The sequence below is a fragment of the Opisthorchis viverrini genome (assembly GCF_000715545.1).
Source record: "Opisthorchis viverrini unplaced genomic scaffold opera_v5_614, whole genome shotgun sequence".
Lineage (NCBI taxonomy): Eukaryota > Metazoa > Platyhelminthes > Trematoda > Opisthorchiida > Opisthorchiidae > Opisthorchis > Opisthorchis viverrini.
The window spans coordinates 88,416-109,155 of NW_008752274.1; the positions used below are offsets into that span (position 1 = coordinate 88,416).

Below are 20,740 nucleotides of genomic sequence, written 5' to 3' on the forward strand. Positions count from 1 at the left end.
TGAAAACCTACTGCAAAATTTAGATCACATTCAGGACTTGCTTTCAAGATCCTCCAACGAGTCAAGAGTGGCCTTTATCGAACTTGATTAAGGGACTTGAATTCAACAAGGTCCGACCAACAGCAACAACTTATTAGGCGACTGATAATATTATAATATCATATTGGTCCATAAGCGGTATATCAATTATGAAAGACTCCTGAGACGTCCGCAGAAGGCAACTAAAAATTACTCCTGAAAGCTCATCGTAGTATATTCTCATGACCTCCCTTCAAAAGGGACCACTTTGTATGAGCCAAACTGCAGTGTATAGTACCGTCTCGCTAGACGACACCTCACCATTAGGGGAATCAAAGTGGGCCCATCCTCCATCCTAGCGATTGGATCGAGAATCGCTGCTGAAGGTGCGACAATCGCAGGTGGTTTGGTTTCCACGGTCTGGTCGATTTGGTTCATGTGTTCAGCAATCCAGACGAGGACCAAGTGCCGGACAACAGAAGTGATAAAATCACCTTGTGTTTCACGCAAAGGTTTATTGAGACCAGCCATGAACAGACCAGCAAGAACACGGACCATCAAGTCGCGGTCCAAATCTGTTCAAGGGAATGAAAACAAACCTATGATAATAACGATCCAAATCGGACAATTAAGGGATAAACAATAAGTGGGGCGACTGAAATTGGGGAAAGGTTCGCCATGATTTGACTGATACTACTGCTACTGACGATACTACTAAGAGTTTGGATTGGGTGACCGTCTGACCTTACCATAAGACAACCTATAGATGTTGGTATAAAAATCAAAAACTGACAGTAAAAATGCATTTAGCAACCGGTTTACTGTCCACCTAGAGACGATAAGGTATCGTTGTTTAACGTCCCACCTGATGATAACAAATAGACTGCTAGAGATGAAAATTATGGGCACAACTACACGGAGTTAAGTCGGCAACGCGTCTTTTCTAACTATTTGTGTGGCAGTTCAAGTATTGTTGGTTTATAATCACACAATCTTTCATGCGATGACTCGAAACCGGTGGGTCAAAACTTACAGTAATATAGGCATGATTGCGCAGAGCTTTTATGCCTTCAGGAACCTCTCCAGCTTTCGTCAAATATAAAGAGGACCAGGGCGAAAAGAAAGCATAGTTACATAATTAGAACACTCACCTCCATCTATGCAACACGGAGCTTGAAATAACTCTCGATCAGAAGAAGATGCCCATTCATTGCACAGCACCTTTTGTACAAACATATCAACGGCACGCACAAACGAAGTCCCCTGAAGAAAGCTGTAAGGAGCGTCCAGCTGCAAGTTAAATCTGCCAGATCTGTTGTCCAAATCCAAAGATGCAATGCAGACAGACTGCAAAAACTCCCAAGAACGCACTTTTGTTGGTTGGTCAATATTGGAATCCTTCAAAGATAGCAAGAGAAAGAGAAATGTAAGCCGAAAAATACATGCGAGTTAATCCCACCGAGTTAGTCCCTCGATCAAACTCTTGTGCCAGAGCAGTTTGGTCTTGACCTACTGGCTAGGAGATTACTGCTTCGAACTCCCTTGAGATCCATAAGGTGCGCTACCTCTACTTATATCCTCGCAAGAACCACAAGCTCCCAAACAAAGAAGGGTATGCCTTGCAACACAGGGAGTTTTCAGACAGCCCATGGTTTCTTGTAAGAGCTACGAGGTAGTTCATGGTTTAATTTAGAGGAAACAAGGCAATCTAGAAACAATAACTGTCAGTATCACGAAAAGAGACGCCAAAGCATCTACATTTACAATATGTAATTATAAATAAAAAGTTGAACACCAATACTGGGTCATCAAAGTATTTCCAAGCTTCCATTGAAAGTGGATTACACGTGATTTGAACTGATTAACCGAGCAAGGGACGCATTTGCTTACTTACTTAGAGGCATCGGACAGATAAGTTTTCTTTGAGAGACGCAGAAGGCAGCGCACTGTATTTTGACACCTTACAGGTAGAATACCCTAAGGATTCCAGACCAAGAAGCAACGCATAGAAGTGACTGTGTATGCTAGTCTTCTGTCCTCCTACCAAAAAATACTTTCCACATAGAAGACTAATCGATAAGGTAGACAGTTGCAAAACGGCAAGACAGAGCCAGAAAGTTGAACTGGGGAGGGGGGCGTGAATGGTCTAACCTGTAGCACTTCGATAGCAGCGTCGACTAACGAACGAAGTGGCAAATCAATTGGTTGGTTTTTGTATTCATTAAGAAATAGTCGCAACTCCGGTCCGGTTTCACCCTCAGCCGGATCGAGCCTCAATCTTCGAACTTCAGACAAGTTGGTCCGATTGAAACGGCCTAATTTTCCTAGAACCTGAAAGAATGGAAGGGAAATTAAAATAGAAGGAACGCTCAATGAAGGTGAAGAATTATAGAACCGGAGAAAATCCAGCCAAGTAAAGCTTTGTACACATTGAGTGGTAGCACGTTCGTTTCGAATGCGGGATATCCGGAATTTAGATGCCGACAAGACCAGGGATAGCCCCAATGAAAACAAAACTCAAGTTCAGTACTTCCGCTCTTTGGTGTAGACTCACCAGGATGATAGCTTGAACTCGGAGCAAACAGGTAGGGCAAAGGTGGATTCAGTGGATGGCTTGTGACACCAGTGAGAAACGTGAAAAAGAATTCATTGGATAAACTTCGAACAAGCACCAGAGCACACGCTTGTGCGAAACCGACCAAGACATTGATTGAGGTTCAATTGCACCAAGAGGTGTTTTACAAAATACCAGCATAGAATTTTTATTGAAACGTCTCGGAAAGATAAAGGAAGGATAAGAACCCAACGGTGGAGGATGTAAGCTATAAAAATATGGATGGTAAGAGGCGAAAAACGCTCTTAGCCTGACCGAATAGAAGACTAAACGTGGAACTCTACCAAGAAGAATCAGGATGTGACGGAACCAACCAATTTCACGTAGAAAGGCCATATGTAGACTGCTCATAGCGTGTAGGTCGAGAACGATTATGATGGAAATAGGGAGGACGATGGCCAGTGGTTATTTTAGCCATGACGGAGAAGTTTCTTGGTGTTTGGGAACCAACTAACCAACTCATTCAGTACCGTTTGCAACTGCTGGTGTGCTCTATAGTCACATTTAACCACCTTGTCACCTGCACTCGACAGTAGAATGAAGAATAAGTATGTCCCTTGCGTGCAAAGGTAGTAAAAAAGGAGAACAAATGTCACTTTAGTAGGTAATGAAGAAGTTGGTCACCAGCATTTACAAGTGGCTTCCGGTCGATAAAAACACTCCTTAAATAGCTTTGCCAGGACCGGGGAAAACGGTGTGAAAACTGAAAACAGTACACAGTCAGGAATAAATGAGAGGGTTCAGTCAAGGGTTACTCACCTTGAACGATAGCTTTTGAACATACTCGCTGGATGAGTGGAGTGAATTGTACAGAGCTAATAACATATCACCGCGCACTTGATGCAAATGTTCATGGAGAAAATCCGGTTGCATGTTGTCAACACAAAGTTCAAGTGTTCGGAGACCCTGTAGAAAGCAAACAACGAGAAAGTGTTATGGACAGTCGATTTTTGTCGAACTGAGCAAGTCGTGAAAATATCCGTCAACTTGTATCCCAAATCTAACCAGCACTTTCAGGTATGAGTTGGCCAGTCGTACTAGTGATACTACTGAGGAGGCATGCGAGTAGAATGCGTTGTTCGTGAAATTTCGCTTTGCGTCTCTTGAAAAGGGGAGATCTGTTGCGGAATTTGTGGAGTCAATGAATATCCAGGAAAGTTCAAGGAGACGCGTTCAGGAGAAGATGGATGTTCAGTTTTTGTAAGTAAGATGCAAATGAGAGTTTTGCATCCCTGTCCAATGGTCTGTCACCGCTCAGTTGGCATTTTATAATAAATGACTCCGCAGCGAAGGCCTTCTTCCTTTCACTAGTATGCACCGAAGATAACCTCTTCCTATGTATAATAATTATTAACAAAACAGAACAGGACGCACCGAGGAGGAACGGTTAGAACTTATCCAACCTGGAGGGAAGCCCCCAAACGGAGCAATCGACCATTTTAATGTGACAGACCAATGAAACTGAGTTTGAAATTCAAACTACGATAAGGGAAGCGAAGCACTGATGTTGAATACTGATGTTATGCTGTCGATGATTATCGTGTCATGTCAGCTTATATTTCGTATTACCATGTCAATCTGGTCTGGTTTCTCAAACAACAAGTGATAAACATTCAACAAGGGACCTAAAGTTGCAGTTCGTTCGCTGAATCTCGTTAGCTGACACTAACACTCTGTTATAAGTTTCCTGGTCCGAAAATCAGCATGCGTTTGCTTGCCACTCGATTGCTGGTCTTCGGGTTCACCATTAGGTTAACAGAACCATGAAGTTGTAAATTTGGATTGACTGATGAACCAGCGTTGAAATGCTGGTTCAATGATGTACAGATACACTGGAACGCAGGAGGATGAACCTTGTTGAGAGAAAAGTACAGGATCTACAGAAACGTCTTCGGAAAAGAGTAAGTGGAAAGTGCCCCGGCTTCAGTTTTTTTAGTGGAACGTCAACGTCTACATCAAGTGAGCAATATTCCGACGAAAATAAGCGATCTTCATCCCACCTCTGACAGACATCGTTCAGCTGTAGCACCATTTCAGTGCTATGCCAGCAGAAGGAAGCGCGAGGGCTGGGATACTGCTAAGTTGCCCAAGCGCAGACAGGGAAGTCAAGAGGCAGGGTTCGGTTTGGAACCAAGGACCCTCCGTCAGTAATCTAACCACTGAGCCACGACAGACGAGAAAACATTTTTCACGACGTGACCGTATAGGAACCTGAGATTAATGCCCGGAGTACCATCAACACAACAGAGTTCTTACCGAACAATTGTACGTGATCACCGAGTAGACCAGAGGAATTAGATTAACCATTCAATACACACTCTCTTGATATGGCGTATAACACACAAGTTCGGCGGCTAAACCTTTGAAAGAAAGGTTCAGTTATCTAACTTATTGAGCAACAACAGGAATGCGAGCCAAAGGAAACTAGAATAGCTAAACTCAGCTTTTGGACATCCTGACTGAGCAGAGGTAGACTGAAGCCAACTGCCATGTTAAACCACATTCACTGAAGAGTATTCGTTAGGCCAAAATTGTCGAAAGTTTCCGGTCTCTTGTCTTTCTTAGGGGGGGGGGGGTCGTGGGCATTTTGCTCATCAGTTCAACGGCGAAATTCGTGGGAACAGGGCAAAATGGTCTCCTTAAATGGATAGGTCCATATTCAGAGGGAACTTATTGGAGGAGCGAAGTAGTCCGTGCATTTCAATTAATACGAAACAGAAGGTCTAATGAGGGATCGTTTGTACAAAGTTTCAGTTATTACAACCAGTGAGTAGCACATGCTGACTCATACGACAGTTAAAAAAGCGGCATCCACACCAAACTAGCGGACCAAAATCCAACGTTGTATGAGGCACGGTCACAAAAGATATTCCAGAAAACTAACCTGGTTTACGGTGTTGCAGTTCAACACGTAGATCAGCGGTTCCATGAGTAGGGATAAATAGGGCAGCAACGTAGAAAGACGTACTGGGACGATCACACACAATTCACCGAGTAGATCACGCGCATTGGCATGATGCGGAGAACGGAGTAAACGATTCAAAGTAGACAACATCTCTGGAAGAAGCGGGAAGAATTCCCGGTATAGTTTGTCATGTGCGCCACCTCCAATAGATCGGAACAGGGTTCGAAGGAGAGTCAAATAAGCAGTAGGCTCGTTTGCGGTTAAGCTACACTGCATACTGCCTTGGACGATCCGGCGCAAATGGAGCTGCAGCAAAAGGTCAGTACATTTGCGGGAATGAACAAATCGTTCAGATTTCACATCAAACTAATAGCAACTTCGCCGTGTTCAGTCAGAGTGTCTGCGTTTCTGAGACAGTTTCTACAAGATAGTCTTGCTTACACGACTGATAGCTGTATACACAGCTTACAGCCAACAACCTACCGCAAGAAAAACCATGGCGCATGAGGAAGACTGATCGACAACTGATCGGATGCACAGGGACCTCTGAAGGTCTCGGTTCCTACGGTTCATGATGCAGAAATAAGCACTATTCAGCCACAGTACCCACCTGTGCACTTTTCACGTTAAGAAGACCCAACAGAACTCAAATACTATATCGAAATAATCACTGAGGTCAGTAGGCACTCAACGGAAGCCCTCGAGTGAAAAGCCTGACCACAAAGCAGCGCTGTTTAGCGGGAAATGCAAGTGCATTTCAATTTTCACAGAGCAAGTCGCCACGCATGTTCCAAACCTCAACCAGAAGAACAAGGAGACTGTCTCTAAGCATCAACCAACCTCGTATGAGACCCTGCGAGTGCCGTGCTGGCAACCTGTCAGTATAGCTCAATGGGTCATGGAGGCAAACAAACCGACACATCACGCCAAGGTCCACTAGCTTTGCGACAGTCAACCCCTTGCAAGTTTTGACGACAAGGATACCTTTACGCGATTACACGCCCGAAATCTATAGCACTCAATTTAACAAGTTTGCTCATTCCAGCTTGTCAAGTTAGACATCCACCCACTGATTGGACACAGAGTCATTGACCTGATTTCGGAAATACCACCTTCACGAAACCCTAAATATGTCGTTGATTGGTAGAAAAAACTCCATTTCAAGGGTAAACAGTTGCTCTAAACACCTCACATAATCAAGCTTGTTGTGACCTTGAATTGCGAAACCCAATTTCGCGAATTTTAGTTCGCTGAACAGAGAATGACCAAGAATTCATCGGTACAGGCTACAAACTATAGCCCCGAAATATGCAGGAATGAAGATGTAAATTACGGGACCGAACGTTTGTCATCTCGTCTCTTCTCGACCTATTAAAAAGACAGTAGCTAATCTTTTATGACATGTCGCGAAAGTATGTCATTGGTAGAATCACAAACCGTAACATCTTCACAGTTCTCCGAAGACGTTCTCAGTTTTTTCCACAAACATGGGGTCATGTCAGCCAAACGTCCCATTAAGACCATTAGCAAGCGAATAAATCATGGACACTTTATATGGCACATTCGTTAAAATGCTAACTTCGCCGCCGACTGCACTAAAGACCTTGACGCCTGGATGTACGGAAACACAACAGTTAGCCAGTATCTGCAAGCCCCTTCAAAACAGAGTCCACTTAAAATAAAGAATGCAGAGATGGAACAGCACATGATGGTAGCTGAGATCTCCATCAAGGTAGTAGTCAGTTATTCGCTGAAATGTCATTGATACCAACGTGTCCAATCAAAAAGACAACCTGACATTACACAAAAACAACAAGCGAACACTGCTTTACCTTCATTACGTATTCATTCTCAGTTCCAGCCATGTTTACAGAGCTGAAACACAGTTTCAAAAGCCGCATATAAAGCGCTGACTCGTCAGTTCCATCTGAAGCAATGGGGAAACATTGATGGGAAAAATGAGCCGAATAAGAGAACGAGTATGCATAGGACAGACTGACAATGATTGAACATGTGGGCTGATGTGTTGCAGCGAAATTAAGTTACACGAAAATGACCGATCAAGTATCATTCAGTGTACATCCATCCACTCTAACCAAACCAGTTTTGTGGTCTGTTCGACTATTCGATGCAGGAGCTTCTGTTTCTTGGTGGTGGAAACTAATAAACCAATCAACTAGGGCTATGGTAACTGTCAATAAAATGAGATCCCGAACCGATTTATCAAGATGGAAGTTCATACCCCCCAATCATCGATGGACGAACTTGTGGCAGGTAGAACCACTGAGAAGGGCAGAGAACCACAGAGAACGCATGGGGTGATCTTATTCGTAAATTTCAGGGAAATGTGAAGAAACCGAAAGGATGTAGATAACTAATTACTGAAATATGCAAGTAGCATGCTGTCACGCACACTAAAAATATGAACAACACACGAAGGGCTTACCACCTAACCGATCCAAACGGTCGACCAAATAAGAGAGTAGGATGTGCCCGAAGATTGATGTTTTATTCGGTTGAGACAAAAGATGCAAAGCCATATTCGTGTAAGATGGACTCTGACGACACCACATCACAAAGTCCTGAAAGATGAAGATGAAAAAACAGGTATATTCAAAGAGTTCATAATGTTTTGTAGCTGAAAGCGTGTTTAAAAGGCTAGGGAAAGTTGAGAATTGACAATATACTTAATGGGCAATAACCAATAAAAGGTTCCGCGAAAAGACCTCAACACATGGTAAGCTAGACCACCTGGTATAACTAACTAGACTATACAAAGTTTAATCAGGCTCGAGAACTTTGGGTGCCGGTACCACTACAAGCAACCATTTGTCAAACCTGAAGTAAGTTATAAACACTGAAAACACAATGATCTGTGCGGAGAAGTCAATTGGAACAATAATATCAGTGTACACAACAAAAGAGACAAGAAAAAGTACGGGACTTTTCTCGAACGTTGGATCATACCGAAAGAAAACTGATAATTATGGCATATATTCACAAAAAATCCAAGTGCATAACAACGCGACACTGGCCGTTTATCTGGGCTAGTCAAACAGGCGGTCGACGGTGCCGCGATGCAGCCTGACGACCGTGTCACTTCTTTCCGGTTAGGTCGACTTGCTTGCAATCGACGGTGTTTTCTTGCTCTTTTGTGGTTCGTTCACGTGTCTGTGACCTTACCACCATATTATCACGAACAAACCTAAAAGATTCGGATTCAGTGAAACCCTTCACCTTAACCAAACAACGAACAACTAGCAAGGCTATACGCGCAACTTACCAGAATGGAAAAACTGAATCCAATTAGCCGGTCCAATGATATACGGATCACTTCAACCGGTCCAGAACAATGAAGTAACAGCCGGACTGCGTTAATAAACAATCGAACCGTGTAATTCACACAGCCCATCCTGAGCCTGGATGTGTAGCGATGCAGGTTGTAGAAGACTACGCAATCCGTAGGTTCATTTTCTGAACCAAAACTGTTTCATAGTTACTAAAATTTAGGAGCCACCCAGTCGGAGGACTTGATATGCGGAAGGTAAGAACCCCGAATTCCTAACCAAATGGGTTGGCTTCGATGTACCTAGCGAGGTTCAAGAGATGGACCACACTGAATCTAATCGGACAGTGTGATAATTTCCCCATCTCTCATTTACCGACTCTACCTTTGTGTTTATCGATTTTCAGCTGTTTTTGTCCGAATTGTCGCAACCTTCATGCTCGTCGTTGACCGTCCGACGCATGCACCCACCTATTAGTTCGCAATTGTCCTCCCTTTGTTCGGCTTGATCTCGTTCTCCCGCCAACGACACCCGGGTCGTCAAACCGCCAATCATGAAGCTGATCCAGGACAACACGACCCATACTACCGGGCTACGATTCCGCTTGCCGTAATCTGTTGTGCAGAAGGTGAAACTGCGCAGTACCGAACACCAATAAGCTTACGTACTTGTTATTAACTCTTCGAACGTGGACAATGGGTTTTTCGTATACACTTGATCAACCGTCTGTAGTACATTCTGATGTTCGGGATCGTCTAACCTACGGGCGTATCCGTATGCACAGCTAGACAAACTAGGGTGAAGACACTGACGATCATTCGGTTGGACTTTTCGGAAACCAACCACATTTCTGCTGAAACATTGGAGTGCGCCGAAGCCCAAAGTTTATTAGCTGAAGACATAATCCAAAAACAAACCAGAAGTGGGAATAAGTGAAGTAAAAACACAAAGGTGTGAGCAGTAAGCAGCATAAGCAGTGAAACTCACGTGAATTTTATTGGAAAATATTTCTTGAAAAGACACTGGACTCAGCTGTGCGAAGGTCAAGGCAAACGTCTCAATGAGAATACGCTCGTCGGGGGACTTCACACTGGGGTGGCTGTCCGAAACGGGGCAACAAGGACAATGGATAACTTTGGGAGAGATATACAAAATGACCGGGTAATAAATTATCAAAATGAACCAGGCTGACAACATTAAATTTGAACACGCATACGAGTAACTGAAGCGCGTGGTGTTGCGATCAGTAGCCTCAGGTTCCCAAAGAATGTGCGAAACTCATTGTCCACTTAGGATTCAGAATAGGTCCAGTGAAAATAAAACCACTTTCTCCAGTTTTGAACAATGGATTACAATTCAACGATGGATGTGAGGTGGAATTGCTTGTACTTGGAAAAGATGCGTCCTTCAGTTCTTTTGAGTTTTCCCTGGGTAGACATGACTCTTCAGGCCCAAAATAAAAGTCAGAAATATGGACTATGAAAGTCTAGCTGGAAAATGCCTCTAGTACCACAGGCTTCAACCGATGAAAAATGTTTCTCCCAATCTGAGTCGTCCGAAGATAGTATTATCATTCCTACCCAACTTAGCGTTGTGCAATACTGGGGCAAAGAGTTTCGAAGTGAGTGAGTGTTTTACTCGCATTCTAACATACCCTATGTTCAAGTGGCCCAGGATACTTCATTACCATCATCAATGGCAACAGCAACATTTGTTCAAACTGATATTAGTTGTTCTCTAATCACTGGAGGTCTATTTTGAAGAATTCGAAAGTGGACAGAGTAAAAGAAGAAAGGGAAAGGAGCTGGCGCTGTCCTACTGATTTAGATAGCCTGAACAACAATTGAAAGCATGGAAGTTGTTGAAATGGGAGGGCAGTCATATGTTGCAGGGTCTTCGGCCAAACGCCAGGAAATTCACGAGAATCTCATTCCGAAAAGGTAATTGTATCCACAATAGCCAAACCTTTCGTAAACTTCCTGTAACGTGTATGCTTCTCCAGTGCCACCTCAGACAGGTCTGAGCGATGAAAAGGCGTGAGTAGCGCAGGACGCGATCATGACAAACTATGCTAGTTGGCATCGTGTGGAGCCAACACACACGTTGTTCAAACGAAAATACGTCACGTTACACCACAACACCAATTTCAAACCAAGAAGTATGGGGAACATCCGATACTCCGAGCACAGAGGCCACTTCAGCTGCTTTCAGGGCTAGCATCATTAATCGAGTAAAAAACAAACCACGACTTCCGGTACCGCTCCTTGGCATAGAAAATACGTTGGGGACTCCCCGTAGACTTGCACGCATCCAAGCTCATGCGAACATACGGGAATGGATTCGCCCACAATTTTTGCAGTATCCATTGAACCAGTGTTTTCCGAAGGAGCTTTAAGTCTACGGAGCTCACTATATCCCTAAGCTCAACAAACAAAGCTTATAGGCCCTGTACACATATGGTCTGGAAAGGTATGATCACTAGAAGCTCGGTTGTTGTTCACGGAAAAGGGCCTCATGAATCTGAAAAATTTTCGACCAGATAAACTTCAGAGAGACATAACGAAACCTTTTAGACCGGTTCGTATATTACAAAAGCCATGGGGTTCACGTGGAGAAAGTGGTACAATACTAACCTTCGAATGAACAGCTTTCCATCTCGTACAATTATCTGCACTACTGCAATCATTCGGGTCCCATAGTCAAAGTACTCGGTCAGAACGATCAACTCGTCCGGGCTGAGGATACGCGAAGAGGAGGCTGCAACAACAGTTTTGGGTGTGTGTGCGGACGGTGCACTGGGATGTGTGCCGTAAGGAGAACCTTTTGGGCACTGAATCATGCTGGTCACGATGGTGCGTATACCAGTCATTAGGGCCTTGATCAGAGAACGCAAATCCATATGGCTCAATTGTCCCTTGGATGGATGCTCTGCCAATGGGGACTGAGAATAAATGTAATTGGAAATTAGCATGCGAAATGATAAAAGTCGCATGAATATCTTATCAGAGAAAGACAGGTTCTACGTCGGCAGTGAGCATACAGCAACATTGTTGAAAACAATGTGCCACATATGTTAGTTCGACTCAAGTAAGTTTCGGAAAATAACTAAAGTCGTCTCGATCACCTGACAAACCCAGTACTACTTGCGTTAGACTGAAATCTGAATTCACATTGAGCTTAGACATTTGAACTTATCTGTAATTCGTTAGATGTTAGCCAAGTGAGACACCTAACGAGGGAATTAGGAAGCGGGTGTTCAGTTGTACAACGGGGACAACAATCGAAGGTGTCCAATACAAGAGACTGCATTGGTTAGGCCATGTATCGCGCATGCCGAACCATCATTTGCCAAAGAGTGCTGCTTTTCGTGCCTAATTCTGAGTGGCGCAAGCAGACCCCTGTTCATCTTCTGAAGGCTTCGGGAATCTTCTGGCAAGCACGTTCGTTCACGTCCTTTCCAACAATCAGAAGGAGCAGAGGTGAAAACTGAAAATACATACAATTTTTCGTCCTGATCTTGTGTATTTTTCCTATTTTCACTGGAGCTGGAGCTGGGGGTTACCGCACATAAATACAGATCGAAATCACCTCGATGCAAAATCCGGAAACTGCATTTGCATACCAATTTAGTTTTGACTGGAGATTCATCAGTAGGCTAGCTGAACCTTTTGTTTATGATGCTTTTATTCGAAAGGAGTGACAAAGGAGTGACACAGGCACGAAATTGTATTTTGTTGGCATTGTAGGCTCACGAAGAAGCTAAAATTAAGATGTCTGGCTAGCTGGTGTCGTAGTCGAATGGAGATCGCTTAAGGTGAATGACGCAATGGGACAGGAACTGAATGGGTCTGGTGATTTGAGATTGCAGCTTTCTATTCGAGTCTCACTTTAAAAAAGCTGCCTCCACTTTGAAGACGAAACAACACTATTCGCAGTTCCAGTCGCAACAACTCCAACTCGGTAATCTATCGAAGATGGTGGTAGAATTATCCAAAGTGGATTTAACTGTGTTGAGCCAGGTCACGACAACGCCAAAGTGAACACGTTCAAGGGCCGACTGGGTGATCTTCATAGAAGCTAGCCAAACCATTGAGTTCAGTTAAGTTAGAACCCACAAAACTCGACTCTTTCGCGTCACAAAAGCGATTGCTGTCGACCTGCCGGGGGGTATATCACGCCAAGAAACAGCGAATACTCTTCTCAGAAGCCCGTACTTGACACTGTCTGTGGGAGCTGGTTAACCCTAATTTCAAAATAAGCACGGCAGGGACGCTGACCAGCTCGGTGGGAATCACCAACAGTGACGACGTCGATGATAGTAAGGTGTCATTTGCAAGGACCCAGCTAGTTTATGGGCTTGTAGATCAAAGGCTGCAGATGCATCAGGTATAAAATATCCGCGACATAGTGGGCACGAAAAGGGTCGAGTAGACTGTGCACTGTGTGACATCTAGGAAAACAGATGATAACTACTTTCACACGGATCTGATGGTGTTACGGTGACGATCGTTTAACGACTGTGCAACGAGAATTTTCGAGTGACTCACATTTCCTGAACCAAGGTGTAAGTTTCACTTGCGTGGACTTTACCCTAAATTTCTGCAGCGTTTTTTTAGAGCCAAACAATATTCTGAGACCCCAAAAGCTACCGAGGTAAATAACCTTAGAAATATGCTGCGGCTGCTGGGTAGCTTTAATTGAAAAGTCGCAAACACAAAATCCCGTAAAACAATCAAATTAGAAAAAATGTTTACATGTAACCCGTTCAGTGCCTAGCTGCCATGCAACCCAAAGGAAGTAGAGGGCTGGGATACTGCCAGGTTGCCCAAGCCTAGACAGTAGAAGTCGACATGCAGATGTCGGGTTCGAGGGACGGACCTTCCAAACAGTAAATTTGCGCTCTAACCACTGAGCCATCTCACACCATAAAACAAAACATCTTAGCAACAGTTCAGATCCTCTGCCGTGCACAAACAGATTGGCAAATTCGTGTGGTTTGGTCGGAAGTTCACACACGCACGATGTTCAAAATTGAAAACATCATTAGCAGAGGGCTCAGTGGTTAAAGCGCCAATTCACTGACCAGAAGTTCCGTGGTTTGAACCCAATCTCTGCATCCTGACTGCTTCTGGGCAACCTGGAAGTATTTTGGCCCTTGTTCTTCCCTCGGATGGCATGGCAGTTAGGCGATGATAGGGTGCTACGGCTAAACCACTAGTATTTCATTACTTCAATACATCCGCTGTGTAATCAAAATATATGAACGGCAGCAAATAGGGCGAGTAGCGCCCACACACGTGACTGTCTCATCATGACCAAGTGAACAGTCACTTGAAGGTTGACTGCACATCGATTGATACTAGTCAACCTTGTACTTTCTGTTCCTGTGGTTACGATTACTCTGTTCTGATGAAAGCCACTCACGGTAATCGTTGAATTATTGAAAACGCTATATTTATCATTTTTTCACCACTGACTAACCTAACTAGAGATTCATTCCCGAGCAGGATGATAGGTGCACTGGGGATATCATCTGCATAAAATCTCCCCGTTACTCGGCTGGAAGTGGAACTTCGTACAAGTGGCACGAAGACAAATAATGGGCATGCATAAAACGTAAGTATTCTCATAATACCTCATAAGTTACTGAGTCCGGTATAGCCTTACCCGGTAGTTGTGATATCTAGGTAACGTTTTCGACAGTTTTGTTCTCCCACGAGGTCGGGACTGTCAGTGCATGCACAATGCGTGCGAAAGGTAATCACTTCACGGCCAAATATGGTCGCAAACATGGCATTTTCGGGCACGGTATTATACGAACTTAATGTTCAACTATAAGTAACCTTCGTAAACAAAAGAGAATAGAGACACGAACCACCGCTGGGAGGAGTATCACTCCCGATGCACCAGAACTTGATACGACTGCTCATCACGTGTCTTCTTATGCCCGTCACTGAATCAACCTGGGGATCTTGGGCTATTGTCTATCCCGAAGTTGTTAACCTCAACCGTCCTATTAATCTGTTTTGATCAGTATTATTGCAATTTGTAACTATCAGCGCCCCATTAGTGTTGTACGTGAGGGACTGCCCAAAAGACATGATACGTCCGTTGGTGAAATCCCAACCCGTCGACCTTAATCGACTACTGTTATTAAGTCTTTTTCACCGTAAAAAGAATGGACATACTGAGTAAGTATGAACGGATAGCTGCTCATGTGCGTTTCGAATAAATCAGCTTAGAATATCGGCTAAATATCCAGTGTACTGAGCGAAGGTACGCACAGCAGTCGAGTAGTACCGAATGAATCCTAAGGGAAAACAAAACTCACGGTACGTGATTTATTCACGTCGCCGGAGGGAGCATTAGTATTCTTCAGACCGTCAGTGGATGAGTTCGCAGTTATGCTTACACCCCCACAGTCCGAAGTATCCATGTTGATTACACCACCTGTAGCAGTTGGAGTAGCAGACAGACGATGCTTTGGTCGATCGCCACCATTTTCCTCGCTTGTTTCCGGTATACTGTGAGGATACGTAGTGGTTTGGTACAAGAAAATCGTTAAGATTCGACAAACATGACTGTGAGGAACATATCTTTCTGGTACCACAGAAAACCAAAAGCTGCATAAATTTACTAAGAAAGAAACCGTCTCTTTTTTGTCAATCGTTTAAAATTGAGTGAAGCATGCATTGTGGTTACCACCCACCACAAGAGCTTCTTCTGCTAAATTCTGTAAATAGGATGAGAAGCAATGCCAGCCAAAAAAAATGCAACCAATGTGCGAAGCCACAATCCGAGTACTTGAAACATCAAAGCATTTAACTTCCAATGAAAGAGGATAGCAGCATACGTGCAAAACTGATGTAGCACCCGACACCTTTTGAGATGTCATCTTAATGAGCCATTTTGTTGGCTGGATTCACACAATTTATTATTATTATTTCTTACCTGGAGGCACTATTCAAGCCGGAACGCAAGAAAGCTACACAAACTTCGCTTATCGATCATGGTCAAGGTGCAAACTAAATTGAACACAGTTGCGACCACCAAATTAATATATATGCGCCGTATGTATCGTATTATGCGTGCATCATACATACATACATTATACATACATATACATCTCATATACTTAATGTCTTCCACATGCTCTGTGAACCAGTCATTCTGTTCCATCCATAAGCCAGGTAAGACAGTCAGGATCGAGTGCTATGCTTCCCTTCAGAAGTTTGATTTTGTTCTTAACCACACCTTCTGCAACACAGCCTCTGGGGACAATTCGTATGAGCGTATGAAGAAAACACAAGATACCTGTAATGAAAAGTAGGAAGGTACCAGGAGAGGACGGTGTGTCTCTAGTCCTGTTCAAGGAAGGCGGAAAATCCCCGGGGACCCATTTAACAAAGCTGACTGATGCGATATGGATTGAAGAGAGTACCTGCGGAGCGCGGCACTTCGACAGTTATTCTTGTCATCAAACGGGGACAGTTGAATACTGCACGACACCACGGTGGAATCAACCTTATAGCTGTGTTCTTTGGTCTTATCCTCCAAAGGTTGTTTGAACACAGAGAGAGACAGACCCATGAAAACCAAGCTGGGTTCCATCCAGCGAGAGGATGAATCGATAAGCCTATCACCCTCCATCAGATTCTGGAAAATGAAAAACGACATTGCTTCAAGCAACCAACAATGGTCTTCCTTGACTTGAAATCTGCCTCGGACTCTGTGGACCGCCCGGCACTATAGTGGTATCTAAGGAGCAAAGGTGTCCCCCGTGAATTTTTGACCCTCCTTCAGGAGCTGTACGCGAACTCCCGCGGACGTGCGAAGGTTTACGGGAAGCCCTGACCCGAGTTGGCCACATCACGTGGTCAGACAAGGCTGTCCTCTTCCACCTTTCCTCTGCAACTTCATGACTGACACGATTATGGAGGACTCACTATCAAACTTTCGAGCTCATAGTGCTCGAAATGGTATGAATGCGTTCGATATCGAGTACACAGACGGCACAGCGCTTCTTCAATCTGATGCCATCGTAATGCAAGCACTAATGAATAATCCAAATAATTCTGTCTCACGATTTAGAATGCGCTTCACTACTGCAAAGTGCTTCTCCAAGACTGGACGGGTTCGAACCCTAAATACATGATTGCCGATGAGCTAGGCTGGGCAACCTGGCAGTATCCCAGCCCTCGTGCTTCCTTCTGGTAGCATGGTAGTTAGACACTGAAAGAAGGCTACAGCTGAACGGTTTTTTGCTGGGCTTTCCCCAGCTTCAACTGATCGCGTTCAGTCGTTAGACTGTGGGTGGGGCGTCACCTCAGAAATCTTGCTGAATCGCATTGTCGTGCCAATGAAAGCGACTTCCTCAAATTGATCAAGGACGTGGATCGTCACGACATCAAATTTGAATTTGACTGTGGCCACATTTTAGGATGCACAGTTAAACAGCGAGTTAGTGGCGTTTCGGACCTCGAGCCGGTCTTCACTTCGCTGACCAGCCTGTTTTGCAGTCATAGATTACCTAGACAGCCTCTAAATAACTTCTTTGAGGACGACGTCAAGTAGGTTAGTGAAAAGTGCTATCTTCGGTGAACCGGAAACGAGCAACAACATAGGCACAAACCAGGGTTTGATTTGAGGCCTATGTGTTTCAAGAGGAGCGACACTCTTGATCGGTATCTATTGCCAATCGCTATAAACAGAGCTCCCTCAACTCTCGCAATCAATGCAATAATCACACCACAGCCGCATTAGGAGTCACACAGATGTGCCTTACTCTCTGCGTCCCGGGGCCAAGCCAGCACCCTGGGACAAGCTATCCAGACTAGCGTCACTGGCTCCGGGAAGGGTTCCTCAAGAAAACCCTAACTCGTGGTCCAGGCTTTTGAGTCAGAGTCTCAAGGTGCGGTGCCACAACTGAACCCACTTCCCTAACCTGGGCAGTCACACAGATGTGCCTTACTCTCTGCGTCCCGAGGCCAAGCCAGCACCCTGCGACAAGCTATCCAGACTGGCGTCACTGGCTCCGGGAAGGGTTCCTCAAGAAAACCCTAACTCGTGGTTCAGGCTTTTGAGTCAGAGTCTCAAGGTGCGGTGCCACAAATGAACCCACTTCCCTAGCCTGGGCAACCATGAGAAGGATGTCTCCGCCGCTACAGCTTTTTCACGTACTAAATCCTGTCTTCACGTCATCCATCCAAGTCCTTCGGACTCATCTGGCCGCCAAGTACCTAACCGTCCTTTCGTATCTAAGCTCCTGTTCAGTGAAATAAAGCAAAATAAACCCGTATTAAATTGAAGAGAGCCGCCAATGAGGAAAATGCTGGTATCTAAGCTAGCGTAGTTGGTCGTTGGTTTGTTCTCCGAGCTGGGTAATTTGACTGCGAACCTTTCATCTGTTTCACCTTACTGCTTTTAACGTACGTACCATATGTCGAATTGGGCAAAAGGTAGCTCTTATTATTTCTATCGATTGAAATGTACGAACACAAGACCCCAGTTCGGTCACATCTCTTAAACAGCTCGGTACGAATCCAGATTTTTCGCAATTTATTCTTCGGGTGTCTGGTCATTCTGATGCAATGGCATGGGAGTTGTGCTTAGCCTGAGGGCTGAATGCAACTCACTGTACTGAATTCCAGTAGACAGTCGTCTTTGCGCTGTTAGGTTGACTGATTCAATCAAAATCAATTCATCTCGACGTGGTAAACGGTGTTCATTCATTGAGTCAGCATACAATTTGACAATAATTTCTATCGCGAGTTGTCACCGCTACTCCAGTCAGCGAGAAGTACAGATATCATGACTCTGACGGGTAATATGAATGTCCATGTTGGCCAAATAAGTCCTGATGAAGCTCATCTTGGTGTCTGATTTGGGGTTAACGTTCATCGCACAAATAATGGGGAGCAACTTCTTCAGCTATGTGCTGAGCACCATTTGTTATTGGTCCACAAAAGCGCTCACACCATGCGAGTTAGAGGTGACCAACTGCAAGCTGAGTCATGCACTCAGTTGGACCATGTGGCAGTCAGTTACCGATGGGGAGCTTCGACAGAAGGTTGTCGTCTGTTTTGGAACTTTGATGACCGGAAAGAGTATTTATTTGCCTCCCGTCTGGGACACGTCGGTTGATGCCCAGGGATCTCGTTTTTAGGTATGGTTTCTTTGCTGTTTTCACATGAAAAATTGGAAATCGCCAAAAAATTTCGTGCTTTGACGTGTTTCTTAGACGGAGGTAAAAAGGGGGTAGATCACTTGGACATGTTAATATGGATGGCCACCCTTATTCTGACAGTACATCTACTGCTGGGAAGCCAGAAATAGCTAGGAGACTGAGACATGATCTGATATTAACATGACTCCCATTCATCTCCTTAATTGTCTTCATCTAGATCCGGTGGACCACACAACAGGTCATTATACATACTTACACTTCGCGTGGCAGCTATCGATACAAAAGCTAGTTCATTCGGGTGGTCAATCTCCACGGATACGATGGACTGCACAAAAAACTTGTCGATAAAAGGATGGATCAAAGTACGGAAGAAACTTGGCCAACATTGTATTCTAATGTACACATCGTAGCACGTAACTACCAATCACCCAACTGAACTGAATGTATCCAGTAAGAGAGCCACCATTTTTATTCCACTCATATTCACACTCCGGTTAGGATAATCACGTATGCAGATAGTCAGGAAGTGGAAGTCAACTTCCATTGCAGCTACAGGGTGAACCACACAAGGTTAATAAAAATTGAAGAAATGCTAGGTTTCCACATTCGCATGAAGCTATCAGACAGAGACAGGCAGACAGAATAACAGTAACAAACAACGTACGCAGCCGGAGAATCGAAGTCGTAAAACATATTTGCAACCTAGTTCATCTGTGGATTGACCCATCATCAGGGCAAAAAAGACAACCGACTATACTAGCACGTTTGCAAGCCACATGATACACACGTTCGTGTGATTTAGCTTACCAGGACGATTCTAAAGCAGGCAAATAATGTTCCGCAACTATTCTTGCTTTCAAAACACACAAACGTAAAGTTTGCAGTAGCAAGTGTCGAGCCGTTCCGGAAGAGGTGCCCGATGCAACAGTTCCAGATGGTCCAGCGGTTGATGTAGCTGCAACGGTTCGCTGTCGCACACATTCGACCAAATTGAGTAGCAGTCGAAGACTCATTTGCTGGATGGAAAATGGCAGTGTATCATCATGCATGTTCCGACCATATAAATCAATAGCCCGAGCAATTTTGGCCAGACTCAAGTCGCTGCGAATATGGTGCGTCAAATCAGCCAAGGTGCTGTAGGCTAGTGGTCTGAAAGCATGCGTAAAAACCATGTGAGACGAGTACGAACAACGGGGAAAGTGAAAATACCATNAAATCGTAAACTCACCGAAGAGCGTCGCGGACCGTGTAGCCCTGCCCAATTAGGATATCTTCATTCATTAGTTCATCCAGAACCCCAAGAAACTCTAAAAAGAGGTGGGATGTTGGACAATCTAGCTGGCTGTGTTGGCAATTCGATCACGCTTAGAAACGTATGAAAAGCTAATCACTAGTGGTAAATAAAAAAATTGAGACCATGAGGACACGGTTACCTTGTTTCAACTCAAAAGTACGATCAATACCTTAAACAGACCCTTGGATTGGATGATTGTACGTCTTCCTTTAAGCACCAAACGACGTAAGCCTCGACTCCATGAAAGACGAAGCTCATCTTCGAAATGAACGAGCACATACACAAGGCCTATAACATGGGTGTCGTAATATTATCCGAGAGTGAACGATTCAGGTGGCCAGATCGAACCTAGAGACAGCAACCCAGATAGACATTCTACCGGTGTTCAACGCCATGGTAGTGGGCGTCGTCTGACACAACTAAATAAATAAATAAA

The 20,740-nt window shown here is 44.3% G+C and overlaps 1 protein-coding gene across 1 annotated transcript in view; it reads right to left on the bottom strand.

The window, feature by feature from the left end:
* Nucleotides 1-16,744, bottom strand: part of T265_15568 (hypothetical protein) — a gene marked incomplete at both ends in the record, with an annotated part of 67,096 nt that extends 50,352 nt beyond the window's left edge. Inside the window, 13 exon segments of the mRNA XM_009178636.1 lie at nt 340-593; nt 1,170-1,416; nt 2,170-2,349; nt 3,392-3,538; nt 5,517-5,843; nt 7,370-7,464; nt 7,984-8,175; nt 9,772-9,923; nt 11,458-11,765; nt 13,586-13,784; nt 13,904-13,989; nt 15,156-15,348; nt 16,698-16,744. Coding sequence (XP_009176900.1) covers nt 340-593; nt 1,170-1,416; nt 2,170-2,349; nt 3,392-3,538; nt 5,517-5,843; nt 7,370-7,464; nt 7,984-8,175; nt 9,772-9,923; nt 11,458-11,765; nt 13,586-13,784; nt 13,904-13,989; nt 15,156-15,348; nt 16,698-16,744 — 2,427 coding nt within the window.
* Between the last annotated feature and the right edge of the window lie 3,996 nt (nt 16,745-20,740).